The sequence below is a fragment of the Amblyraja radiata genome, chromosome X, assembly GCF_010909765.2.
Source record: "Amblyraja radiata isolate CabotCenter1 chromosome X, sAmbRad1.1.pri, whole genome shotgun sequence".
Taxonomy (NCBI): domain Eukaryota; kingdom Metazoa; phylum Chordata; class Chondrichthyes; order Rajiformes; family Rajidae; genus Amblyraja; species Amblyraja radiata.
Window position 1 is genome coordinate 6,987,854 of NC_045999.1, and position 13,907 is coordinate 7,001,760.

The 13,907-nt window shown below is 44.0% G+C and overlaps 1 protein-coding gene across 5 annotated transcripts in view; it reads right to left on the bottom strand.

Moving 5' to 3' along the window:
• The window catches only part of LOC116968289 (inositol hexakisphosphate and diphosphoinositol-pentakisphosphate kinase 2-like), a 142,168-nt gene that overhangs the window by 38,108 nt on the left and 90,153 nt on the right, over positions 1-13,907 (bottom strand). For all 5 annotated transcript variants that reach the window (XM_033015010.1, XM_033015008.1, XM_033015007.1 and 2 more), the window contains exon 25: positions 6,925-7,018. In XM_033015010.1, the coding sequence (XP_032870901.1) occupies positions 6,925-7,018 (94 nt within the window). The remainder of the gene's footprint in view (positions 1-6,924; positions 7,019-13,907) is intronic.

Here is a 13,907-nt window from a genome sequence, read left to right on the forward strand (position 1 = left end):
TCATTCAAATATCAGTGTGCACATTTTCCTCTTGTCACTTAACTTGTTTCCAGCCATTCCAAATGCATTGATATGGAAGTGTGCAGAAACAAGTAGTTGTGATGTGGTGTCATTTCTCCCGTTAAATCACTGGGCTACACAATCATCAAGACTGCTCCAGGGGGACACTTTCAGCAAACGCAATGTAAGCTAATAAACCAGGCCCATCAATAGAATAAAGGCACTAAACCGTTTAATACAAACTCAATTCCTCAGATTGACACAAAATTCTGGAGTAACTCAGCGGGTCAGGCAGCACCTCTGAAGAAAAGGAATATTGACGTTTCAGGTTGGAACCCTGCTTCAGACTGAAAGACAGAGAAGGCCAGAACAAAACAGGGCTGGCAACACATGGCCTCGGGAAGGGTGGAGTCCATAGGGTGGAGTCCAAGGGTGGAATCTTCCTTTTCTCCGAAGATGCTTCCTGACCCACTGAGTTATTCCAGCATTTTGTGCCTCTCTTCGGTCTAAACCAGCATCTGCAGTTCCTTCCGTCCTCAATTGGTTAACAAGTAAGCAGGTTCTAAGATAACTACGCTATTGAACTTGAGGCCATCAGCAGCCATCCCGGAGACTGGAGATTCTAAACTAGCCCAAGTAGCCTGAGGTAGGGAAGGCAGTCAGAGTCTCTTGATCACTCATGCAGTGATATGTTAAGGGCCTGTCCCACTTGGTTGTCATTCGCGCGCCATTTACGCGACCTGCTAGCGTGTGGGCAGCGCGGGACGGGTGAAGGGAGTGGTGTGGAGGAGTGTGGACTTCGTCCTGCACGAAATCTTCGCACACCACCGGCCTGTCGCGTAACTGACGGCCAAAGTGGAACAGGCCCAAGACCCTGGCGTGGCGCAACGTCTCACCTCCAACAGCAGCAGAAGCAGGCAAACGATCGCCGAACTCGGCCTGGGGCTCACGGCTCCAGATCCGCCCCCACTCCTACTTCCAGAGCGGGGCCAAGACGATTGGAGATAGACACAAAATGCAGGAGTAACTCGGCGGGACCGGCAGCATCTCTGGAGAGAAGCAATGGGTGACGTTTCGGGTCGAGACCCTTCTTCAGACTGAAGAAGAGTCTCGACCCGAAACATCATCCACTCCTTCTCTCCAGAGATGCTGCCGGTCCCACTGAGTTACTCCTGCATTTTGTGTCTCTCTTCAAATGACGTCACGCGCTCCAGACGGCTGTGCGGACGCATGATGACGTGCGTGACTGTAGCGTGTCAGTCACTCCCGCCCTGTCGCGTAAATGACAGCCCAAGTGGGACAGGCCCTTTAGAAAGCATACAAGTGCGGAATCACTGGAATTGGGTTGGCAACAATGCCTTTGGTGTTAATTGATAACGTGGTCTAGACTTGCATGCAGAGTACAGGGAAGTGGCGAAGTCGGCAGAGAAAAATAATTTGCTCTTAGAATTTGCCTTTTTCAGAGCTCTGGATGTGCCAAGCCAGTGAAATACTGATGAAGTGTGTCCGATTGTTTTTGCAACCTCAAACCACAGGATCTATGGCCAAGTCAGTTGGAGTTGTTGCTCGCCGTGTTACACTGGCAGAGCCTTTACCAACCGAGCCTCCGTTTGCACACAATTCTTTGACCATTGATTGCTGTTCTATGAATAGCACTAAGCGCCTCTTCCCAATGCAAGCAATGTTTTTTTATCCAGGAATGCTCAAGAACAAAGAGCCTAAGGAACGCTCCACAATGCTTTCCTTCTATCCTGCCATTCACTCGGCAGCTTAAAATCCCAGAAGCGTGTAACAGAGTGCCAAAGCTCAAACAAGGCTTCACATTCCATTTTGGCAGCTGCAAGAAGAGTGAGCGGTTTGGCGGTGTTCTGTATTTTCTTTTCACAGGGCCCTTCTTGGAAAACAAAATGAGATGGAAAAGGAAATTCACAGACTGTTTTGCAAATTTAAATCCTCGCACCGTTTCCCATTTGTGAACTTGTTGTGGAGGAAGAAAAATAAATGGAGTCGATAATGACTCCAAGATGGCTCCGTGTTTCTATTTAGATAAAATGACATTGATAGGAGTGTAGAAGTTAGACGGTCATGTTACAGTTGTATAAGACATTGGTGAGGCCACATTTAGAGTATGGTCTTCAGTTTTGGTCACCATATTATAGGAAAGATAGAAAGGGTGCAGAGAAGATTTACGAGGATGTTGCCAGGACTCGAGGGACTGAGCTATAGGGAGAGGTTGAGTAGGCTAGGGCTTTATTCCTTGGAAAGCAGGAGGATGAAGGGTGATCTTATAGAGGAGTACACACATCATGGGAGGAATTGATTGGGTTAATGCAGTCTTTTGCCCAGAATAGGGTAATCGAGAACCAGAGGACATAGGTTTAAGGTGAGAGAGGAAAGATTTAATAGGAACCCGAGAGTTCACTTTTTTTCCCAAATACACCAAGGGTGGTGGGTATATAGAACGTAGGAGGTGGTTGAGGCAGGTATATTATCATAACATTTAAGAGACATTTGTACAGGAACATGGACCGAGTAGGTTTAGATGGATATGGGCCAAGCGCTGGCAGATGGGACAAGTGTAGATGGGGCATGTTGGTCGGCATCAGCAAGTTGGGCTGAAGGCCCCGTTTCCACACTGTATGACCATGTTTGTGCAAGCATGGGACGCTGTGAATATCTGCAGAAGAGTTATTGTTATTCAGTCAGTCAACTAAAAAGTTAATTTTAATGCTGATGGGTAGCTCACTGCTTGAAGGAGGGGAGTGGGGAGCAGAAGCCAGCTGGGCATTCACAGAGCACGAGTCGGGTCAGATTGCAGTATGGGGTAGGTATAGATGGAGAATACCCAATGGTTGAAGTAGCAAGGACCACCAGTCAGGTAAACCTCATGAAAACAGAGCTGGAATCCTACCAGCATTGGATCCTAACAATATCACTGGAGGTCTCTAGAAATTCCCTCCTTGCCAATCTACAACCATGGTAAGCATCCTTACCAACTGCATCACAGTATGGTATGGCAACTGCTCTGTCTCCGACCGGAAGGCATTGCAGAGGGTGGTGAAAATTGCCCAATGCATCACCGATTCCTCGCTCCCCTCCATTGAGTCTGTCCAAAGCAAGCGTTGTCTGCGGAGGGCGCTCAGCATCGCCAAGGACTGCTCTCACCCCAACCATGGACTGTTTACCCTCCTACCACCCGGGAGGCGCTACAGGTCTCTCCGTTGCTGAACCAGCAGGTCCAGGAACAGCTTCTTCCCGGCGGCTGTCACTCTACTCAACAACGTACCTCGGTGACTGCCAATCACCCACCCCCCCCCGGACACTTATTATTATTTATTCAAATCATTTGCTATGTCGCTCTTCCAGGGAGATGCTAAATGCATTTCGTTGTCTCTGTACTGTACACTGACAATGACAATTAAAATTGAATCTGAATCTGAATCTGAATCTGAATGGTCTTTGCCGCACTCCTGTGTAATCTCCTTCAGCCCGACAGCCCTCCAAAAACTAAAGGGAAGATATTGGCTTTGATCAACAACACTCAATGTGCTCAAGAACAAAGGCTACAAGGTGTACTCAGCTCTATAATATTTGATTGCATTGAAGACGCTGGAACCAAATGTCGAAACGAGTGCCACTGATAGCTATTACACATGCATTCAATTAGCAATATTAATCAAGAATCAACCTTTCCCCAAAGGCGTTACTCCAATGCCAAGATTGCATAGTGCCTATGGTTCTCATTCCAAATGGAACAAAAGCTCTGCCACCCTTCCCTTGCCCTTTAATCCTCTCTACCACCCTTGCACTTGCTAAGATACTCCTTTTTGCTGTATCCAATATTCATTCATATATATATATATATATATGTATATCAGAACTAGCGGGGCAGGTGATCAATAGTCAGAATTGACTCAGTGGGCTGAATGGCCTGTTTCCACCGGGTGGAGCCGTCATCGATGGCAGCCTCGCCAACGGTCTGTATGTCTTTGTCTTTTCTGTTATTTTTAATGTGTTTTAATAAGTTTGTGTTAATGTTTTCTGGTTTGTTTTATGAAACTTTTTTCAATCTCTTACCTTGCCAGAGATGGGATTGTTTTCTGGATCGTATCTCTGGTCGCTCTGCGGCCTAACATCATGGAGCTGGCGGTCTTGCTCGAGACTCATTTTGAGCTTCACCGCGGGGTCGTGGACTTGCCATTGGAGCCTGCAATCCCTTGCCTGGGATTGACACTCCAACCGCAACCTGCGGATTTCAACATCGAGGAGCTCGCAGTCTCGGGTAGAGGCTGATGTTGGGAAGCTCGTAGGCGGTTCGACCTGCCCCGACCCGGGGTCCGATCACCCGGCGCGGGGAGCTGAGATCCCCTCCCCCCTCCCCCGATGCGGGAGCTTGATCGCCCCAAAGCGGAGTGCCCGACCTCCGGCTACGGGAGCCAAGATTGCCCCGTCAGCAGAAGGCTCGAGGCCCCCGACCGCGGGAGAACAAAGAAGAAGAGATTGAACTTTTTTTCCGCCTTCCATCACAGTGAGGAATGTGGAGGGGTCACTGTGGTGGATGTTTATGTTAAAATGTATTTTGTGTGGTTTGCTTTTTATTGGCATGACTATGGCAAATCAAATTCCTCGTATGTTGCAAAACATATTTGTCTAATAAAGTATGATTATGACACTATATCTTTCAAATCAATTTAATCAAGTGTGCACATACAAGCCAAGCAATTATTACAACATATTTCACCTCTAATTCCACTTTATTTGTGTTTGTCAAAGGAGGGCCTACTAACGCCTGTAAACAGATCATTTGTGGGTCCGGGCATCCCATGTCTGCATCAAACATTCCCAGAGTGGCACAGCCCAGTAACATGGGAAGTGACACACAGCTGAAGAATGAATGTTGGTTAACCCCAACCCTGCAGCAGCACTTCCTATCCCACACTGCTCCAAATGCCACACAATGTATCCTGACTGACTGATCAGTCTGAAGAAGGGTCTCGACCCGAAACATCAATTAGATGTGGCCCTTGTGGCTAAAGGGATTAGGGGGTATGTACAGAAGGCAGGTACAGGATACTGAGTTGGATGATCAGCGATGATCATATTGAATGGCGGTACAGGCTCGAAGGGCCGAATGGCCTACTCCTGCACCTATTTTCTATGTTTCTATCACCCATTCCTTCTCTCCAGAGACCACTAATAGTCATAAAACATTCGTTCTAGTTTCCACACCTGTCCTCCAGGAGTAAAAATAAAGCCCAGAAGCCTAATCTCCCTGATATTCAGTTACAGGAAGTGTTATCATGCAACTATGTGATGTATTTGGCAACATGACTACTTCTAAATGCTTAAAAAAATAGATTTTACAGTGCAGAAACAGTTTATCAAAGAGCTTCCACATCCTCCTTAACTTTGAGTTTCGCTACTCTGCCAGTACACTCCATTCATTAAAATATCTTCCTAATCTCACAGTTCCTTCAAAGATCTTGTGTCTTTCCCTCAGTTATTAAATTAATACCACTGGCAAATTTCTCTATTTATCTTGCAAAATATTAACTTTTATTTCAAAGCTCCTCTTAATCTTCATCTAATGAAAAGCTATCCTATTTTATCTCCCCAATGTACCACGATAGTGCATCTTAATCCGACACTTCCATTATTCCTGCATGACATAAAAAGCTGGAGACAAGATTCTAACTATAACAGAGTCTATAATTATATTTTCTCTTCTGTACTTATTTATAAAATGTAGGATGTTGCATGTTTCTCCCCCTTTCAAAAAAATAAATCAGTCTGAAGAAGGGTCTCGACCCAAAACGTCACCCATTCCTTCTCTCCAGAGATGCTGCCTGTCCCGCTGAGTTACTCCAGCATTGTGTCTATCGTAGATTTAGCATAGAAATGGATTACAGAAAACCTACAGCACAGAAGGCCATTTGGCCCATCTTCTTAGTGCCACTCATACAAGAGCTACCCAGGTCCATCCCACCTTTCATCATGGTGTTTACAGCCCCACAGGTCAAATCATCCTCAAATTAATGTCCAATTCCAAATGTGCCCTGTGGTCGCACCTGATGGTAGGCCACGGGAAGAGAGAACCTTCGGTTCTGGAGCGAGCCAGTACAGGTGGCTCAACCTCCCCGTCGTGGGCGCCCGCCGTCCCGGGTCCCCTTGAATTATTCTGGACTGGGCCAGTCCCCTGTGCGGGAGGACGTATCTACACTATCTGGCCGCCTCATTCGGCGTCCCGTCCGTTTTTGTGCCTCTGGTTCTGGGGGGGGGGGGGGGGGGGGGAGGTACTGTGGTGGCACCTGGTGGTAGGCCACGGGCAGAATGGAGGAGTTAGGTGTGTCTGTGTGGGAGGCGCAGGTCACGGGGTTGACCCTTGGAGGTATTTAAGGTCGGGCAACGCCCGTGCCCTTTTGAGGAGCAGGGAGCAGCACTGTAATAATAATAATAAATGTGTTTCGTTCACACACCTTTGTGTTGCGGCTGATTCTTGGCCGGACTCCTGCGAGTCTCCGCTATACCCTGTCCTTTATACCATGGGCCGGTCAATGGTTTGCCTCAAATCTCCAGCTGAATTTTGAAAATCAGGAACAGATTTTCAACCTGATGCTGATGAAAGGTTCCTCAGTGAAGTTTGGTTGAAATCTCCTTTATAACAAGTACTGTACTGCCATTCCATGTTAGCATTCAAGGCTCTGGTTTGCAAGCACAAGGTCACTTTATAAGTTCATAACTGATAGGAACAGAATTAGGCCAGATGGCCCATTAAGTCTACTCCGCCATTCAACCATGGCCGATCTATCGTTCCACCTTAACCCCATTCACCTGCCTTCTCCCCACAGCCCCTGACGCCATGTGGATAGTTAGGCCATATAACAATTGTCATTCTAGATACTCCACCAAATCAAAATCTCTTACCTAGTCCGCTCTGCTTCACGTCAGAGATCTGCTTGGAATATGGTGGAACCAAGAGCCGGTATCCAGTGTACTTAGGGGAACTTTCTGACAGCACCTAGTAACAAAAGGAGAGATGCTTTAAATAGAAGAGAACCTGGATCCAATTTAATATTAACAACTTCAGAAATTATTCCAAAAATATGTCCAGATAATACTTGGGATAACAGAACAAAGTTTAACACTCACAACAAGCCAAAGAAACTTCCTCGACTACAGTATAACTGGGAAAAAATTAATATTAAAATTTTGCAAAGGCCCTATAACCCCCACAATTAAAATGTGGATTATGGAAATGTCGGAGACCCTACATCTAGAAGAATTAGACACGTCTTAATGGACAAACAAGAACTTTTTGTTAAAATATGGGCTCCATTCATGAACAATTTGAAGGGATAGATTGGCCCAGCACGAAAACCCAACTGAGGCTTGAACTCAGGATTAGATGAAAAGTTAAACTTTATAATCTACGAATTTATCTCCAATGACGTATTATAAGTAATTCATTCCACCTTTTCTCTTTTTTGATATTTGTACTTCTTTTTCTCTCTTTCTCATTCTTTCTATCTATATAAAAAAAACACTAGAAGCAGAATTAATTGACAATTGAAAATTTTAATAATGTATGATTGATGTATATGAAAAGTTTTTTTCACTGTCCAATTGAAGTATAATATGTAACTATACTTCAAAATATGTTTGCTTCTAATAAAAAATATTAAAACATATATAGAAGAGAAAACAATTGGACAATTTGAAGGTAATTTCTGATTTGAAAAGACTTTCTGTGTCAAAAGGTCCTGCAGCAGCAAGTGGAGCGGGAGGAACAGTGTGCGGCACAACCGCAGAGACAGTCCCTTCAGACAGGCAAAACAAAATGCAGTGTTTAAGGGCGGCACAGTAGCGCCGCGGTAGAATTGCTACCTTACAGCACCAGAGAATCACAGAGAGAACGTGCAAACTCCACAGAGACAGGATCAAGGTCAGGATTAAACCCTGATTTCTATCACAGAGAGGTAGCAGCTCTAAAAGTAACAATTGTTTTCATCACGAGTATTTTTTTACTCGTGCACATTTTTCACCGTGTTGAAAAAACGTCACGTGTTTACCGGATTTCCCGAGAACCTACCGTTACTCGTACGAGCTCCTAAGTACCTGCTACGTACATTACACGAGCTCGAATAAGGGGAGAACTTGGGAGAACTCTTGAATTACCTCGTACAGTGGGACAGGCCCTTTAGTGTTTCTTCCAAGTTGAAGCCTGTATGCCCTTGACTTCTAACCATGCTTTATACAGAACTAACACCTGAACTTAACATTTTCTTTGCAAATTCTGTGTCCCCTCTAAATGATTCTCTTGAAGGGCCTGTCCCACTGTACGAGGTAATTCAAGAGTTCTCCCGAGTTTCCCCCGATTCGAACTCGGAGAATTACGATAATGGCTGCTCGTAGGTACTCGGGGCTCTCGTGGACATTTTTCAACATGTTGAAAAATCTTCACGAGCTTACCACGTTTCCCGAGTACCTGCCGTTAGCGTTACGAGCCGCTAAGAGATGTCCCGAGCTCCGACGTACCCGCTACGTTCATTCTCCGTGCTTACCACGAGTTTGATTTTTTTTTTAAACTCGGGAGAGCTCTTGAATTAGCTCGTACAGTGGGACAGGCCCTTCAGGTTTCAACCTTCAGACACGCACCTTTTGAACAATGCAGATCAACATTCCATTTAGCTGGTGTTTAAAATGGAAAGCCGAGGAGCATGGAACCAAGGCCTCCATGATATCTTTTAACCTCTGGTAGTTTGGTCAGCACTGATTACCAGGCACATGAGTTAATGCGTAAAACGTTCCACCGACGTTCTCCAGCAGTCTCAGCTCTCATGCACATTCCATAATTTCTTGATTGCTTGATCAGACTGTTGATCATGACACACGTCCAAATTCAGAAAACATGACCCGTATAAGAGTGGGTAATTATACCAGGGCTATTTATGGGAGCCCTGCTTTCCCCAGCTGTGTGGTGGCTGCCAGCACATTCCTGGGAGTCAGTTGTTTTATTTTAAAGTTATTTGTTAATTCGCAGAATGTGGACGTCACTGGCAATGTTGGCATTTAACGTCCATTCCTAACTGAGCCTAACCTAAAGGGGGACTTTAAGAATCAAACTAATTGCTGGATCTTGAGTCACAAGCCAGTATGACAGTGTGAGGATCAGCTGTATAATGCATTGCGAGACAGTTCGCGTTACAGGAAGATTGTTGGCTAATGGCACCAGACCTGATGCAAACCCAAGGGAGCATCATATACTCCAGGTCTCCCGGGGAAGCGAATGGCTGGAGGAGCTGTCAACTCAAAGTCTTTATTACGTTGATTATATATACTGACAAAATACATTGCTCCTTTCCACAAATAATGACTTTAAGTTAATCTCTCCCGTCCCACAGTTTACTAATAGACAGGGTCCCGGATAGCATGACGCTATTTGGGATATTAGTGACCGGGAGCATCCTCTGCCTCGAGAATACTTCTGCTGAACCAGGTTAGGTCTGGGAATATCAGATACATTTCCAAGTTTACATTTACATTTACAAGTTTACAAGATAAATTTACAAGGTCTGAAGAAGGGTTTCGGCCCGAAACGTTGCCTATTTCCTTCGCTCCATAGATGCTGTTGCATCTGCTGAGTTTCTCCAGCATTTTTGTCTACCTTCAATTTTCCAGCATCTGCAATTCCTTCTTAAATACATTTCCAAGTTTTCCTTCTCAATCCAAAATTGGGGAATTGTAAATAAAAATAGCATGCATTCTCTGCTAGTAATTCAGCAATTCAGGCAGAATCTTCAACCTAAAATGATAGCAGTTTCTCTCTCTAGATGCTTTCTGACTTGCTGGGTCATCTTCCTCCATCTACAGTTTTTTTTTTAATTTATTGAATTAAAGTCTTCATTAGCTTGTTGCCCCTTCAGAGGGATGTTTGAATTATAATCTGAAATACATATCTTTCAAGTCCCTTCTCATTAACCACTTAGTCCTTCAATTTTTATAATCACCATCCCCAATTTGCATCTACTTTTGAATGGTAGTGTTTGCTGGTGCTTCAGTGATATGGAGCATGGCCATTATTGTTGTACATCTTACATCAAAGATAAATCAATATCCTGGAGATAAGCTGATCTGACAACCTTTCGGCAACAGTGCATGAGATGGATGATCAATCTGCATCAAATAATAATGCTTCCGGGAGGAATGATAGATGGGACACAGAGGAATTCGGCATTCAGGCCAGGGAATCTTTTACCATCATTGCATCAGGCAGACAAGACTATCTTTTATACCAGTCTAAGATTTCTCCCAAGTTTCCATTCATCACAAAACCTAATCTTTAGCCAATTTGATTTATGCTGAGTGATATCAAGAAGGCTTGAGATTGAAAAGACTAGGCTTGTATTCACTGGAGTTTAGAAGGATGAGGGGGATCTTATAGAAACATATAACATTATAAAAGGACTGGACAAGCTAGATGCAGGAAAAATGTTCCCAATGTTGGGCGAGTCCAGAACCAGGGGCCACAGTCTTAGAATAAAAGGGAGGTCATTTAAGACTGAGGTGAGAAAAAACTTTTTCACCCAGAGAGTTGTGAATTTATGGAATTCCCTGCCACAGAGGGCAGTGGAGGCCAAGTCACTGGATGGATTTACGAGAGAGTTAGATAGAGTTCTAGGGGCTAGTGGAATCAAGGGATATAGGGAGAAGGCAGGCGCAGGTTATTGACAGGGGACGATCAGCCATGATCACAATGAATGGCAGTGCTGGCTCGAAGGGCCGAATGGCCTCCTCCTGCATCTATTTTCTATGTTTCTAAATGGCCAAGAGCATTTGACAGCATAGGATGAGAGACCAGACAAAACTAGGATGGAGTACTAAAGATCTTTACAATGGCAACACTTGTATCTTCCCAGCAATGTGAAAAATTGCTTATGCAGCTTTTAAAAAAAAAATCAAAAGCATGACAAATCCAATCTAGTTAATTAGCACACGGACTACTCTTGATCAACTAAGTGAAGCAATGTATCAATGCCATTGCTGACAAGCATCGCTTACTAGCCAATCTACTCCCCAATGCCAAGTTTGTGTTTCAGCAGAACCACTCACTCCAGCCTAAAAAAACTGAATGCAGATTTGAGATTTGACTGAATATGACATGTACGATACGAAACTTTATTCATCCCCGGAGAGACATTAAGCTCCAAGGTAACAGTAAAATCAATGGTCAATAAGGAGAAAACTTTTTAATGATCGAGCTACGCCTCATATAAGGAAAATGCTTGAGGTCTTTGAACGGCAATCATCCCAACCAAGGATGTCACCACAGGAGTCACTCGGACCTGCATCCGATGTTGCTTCTTCAATCATTTGAATTACAGTAGATGCTGAAGGAGGTTCTTGACCCAAAATATCATCTGTCCATTCCCACCACAGATACTTCCTGATCCCGTGAGTTTGTCCAGCGTGATGCGTTTTGGTCTAGATTCCAGCGCCTGTAATTTCTTGTGCCTACAGTTACTCACCGAGGCCATTGCAACAGCACCTTCCCAGCTTGCAACCTGTGCTACCAAGAGAAACAAGGGCAGCAGTCACTAGGGAACGCACCACCAGTGGTTCCCCCATCTTGGAAATACATCAGTGGTCCTTTATCTTCTCAGAGTGCAAAACCCAACAGAACTGTGGAAATATCTTCAACAGAAGGACCATAGCAATTCAAGTGGTGACACACCACCACCTTCCCAAGGGCAGTTACAATGGGCCATAAATGGTAGCTTTCCCAATGACACGCAGATCCAGATGCAACTTCGATTACTCATTTATATCTTGGAGCGGAATGCAGCCCCTGATTAAGAGACAAAGTGGTTATTAACTGACTAAAGGGCCTGTCCCACTGTTCAAGAGTTCTCCCGAGTTTAAAAAAAATCAAACTTGTGGTAAGTACGTAGAATGTGCCTAGCGGCTACGTCGGAGCTCGAGGATGTCTCGTAGCGGCTCGTAATGCTAACGGCAGGTACTCGGGAAACGCGGAAACTCGTGAAGTCTTTTCATCACTGTGAAAAATGTCCACAAGAGCCCCGAGTACCAACGAACGGCTATTACCGTAATTCTCCGAGTTCGAATCAGGGGAACTCGGGAGAACTCTTGATTTACCTCGTACAGTGGGACAGGCCCTTTACTGCTTCCAAGCGGGTCAAGGACGCTGGAAACAACTTTCTGCAATGATACACCAAAAAAACATTAAGCTTTAAAGTCAAATCGTCAGATTGAAATAGATTAGGTTTGTACTGTGATTCAGGAATCTGAAATGCAAGAGTCTATAATCAGGGAAAAGTACAATTAAATCAAAATATCTCAAATATGTTTATGAATATTTGATAAAATATTTTACTTGAGATTCTTCGAATAAATTGAATTCCATTAATATAACGTCTTTATCATTGCAAAACCACGCCAAGAACTTCAAAGGAAAACAAAATAAATTAGACAGATCCATATAAGGAGATGACTGGTGAAGCTTGGGTCACATGCTAAATTAAAGATGGAGATTTTAAAGAGGATCTTGGAAATAGGAAAGAGACGGAGGTTTAGGGAGGAATATCTGCAGTTTAGGGCTCTGGCAGTCTGACGCAGCTGTCAATAGCAGCGTGATTAAATTTAGGGATGATCAGAGGACAGAATTTGAGGAGCAGAAAGATCGCAAAGCTCAAGAGCTAGACAACATTACAGAGACAGACAGAGGAGTGCCTACTTAGGGATTTAAAAATCAAGGATGAGAATTTTAAAATAACATCTGTAGAACTCTTCAGATGCAGAGTGCTTATGATGGAATTACAGTTATTAGTAAAATGAATAAATTACAAGATCAACATTAAACACTCTCCAGCTTAAAACTACAAATGACAATCTAAATCAGTACATCAATCATTTGGTCATCTGCATTCCTATTTATAAGATTACGCATATGGAATGTGGTTCAACATTAAGTCCAACACGCAAAATTTGGTCTTGACTTGATTGGATACGAGGAATGATGGTGGAAAGTTTGATGAGACATCGATGAGAGATGGAAAGATCTTAGAGGGCACAGGGGTTACAGTGGTTATGTTACAGTTGAATATTCTAGAGGTCTGCGCGCTCTCTGTGAACCAACACCATTCACAAATACTCACTGCGGAAGAAAACACTTCCCCAATCTGCCATGTCTGTGGCTTCAGCCTTCTGAGCTGGTATAACTAATCACCAAGGAGAATGAAAGTAAAGTTCAGCAACCCCACTTAATAAATACTAGGCTTTCCACTGACAGCCACATCCTGAAAATAATGTATTCAAATAAGAAACAATGACCAAATTGATCATTTGCACAATTAACTAGAAAGGTACAAACATCTAAACTAGCAGAAGTTTAAAAGAAATGAATTTAAATTTGGGGACTTTAAACATGCTCTGTCACTCAATACAATCATGGCCAATTCTTTTATCCCAGCAGCATTTTCCTGCTCTCTCTCCACACCTCTTCATTAATTTTATGTCCAGAAATCTCTTTCCTTCTTAAAATATGTTCAGTGACTTGGCCTCCACAGTCTTTCATGATTTAGATTGTCATTTGAAAAGTCTCCTGCTCAGTCTTAAATATCTTTCTCCATATGTCATTCTGGTTTTAAAACCCCACCCGGGAGAACACCCTCCCTGCATCTTTGTGAGCTCCTTTCATTCTTCCAAACTCCAATGAATTCAGCCTGGTCAACAATAACACCAAACACAACAGCCCCACCATATATCTGAAGACGGGTCTCGACCCGAAACGTCATCCATTCCTTCTCTCCGGAAACGCTGCCTGTCCCGCTGAGTTACTCCAGCATTTTGTGTGTGCCCACCATACAATCAGGTGAACCTCACTCATTCAT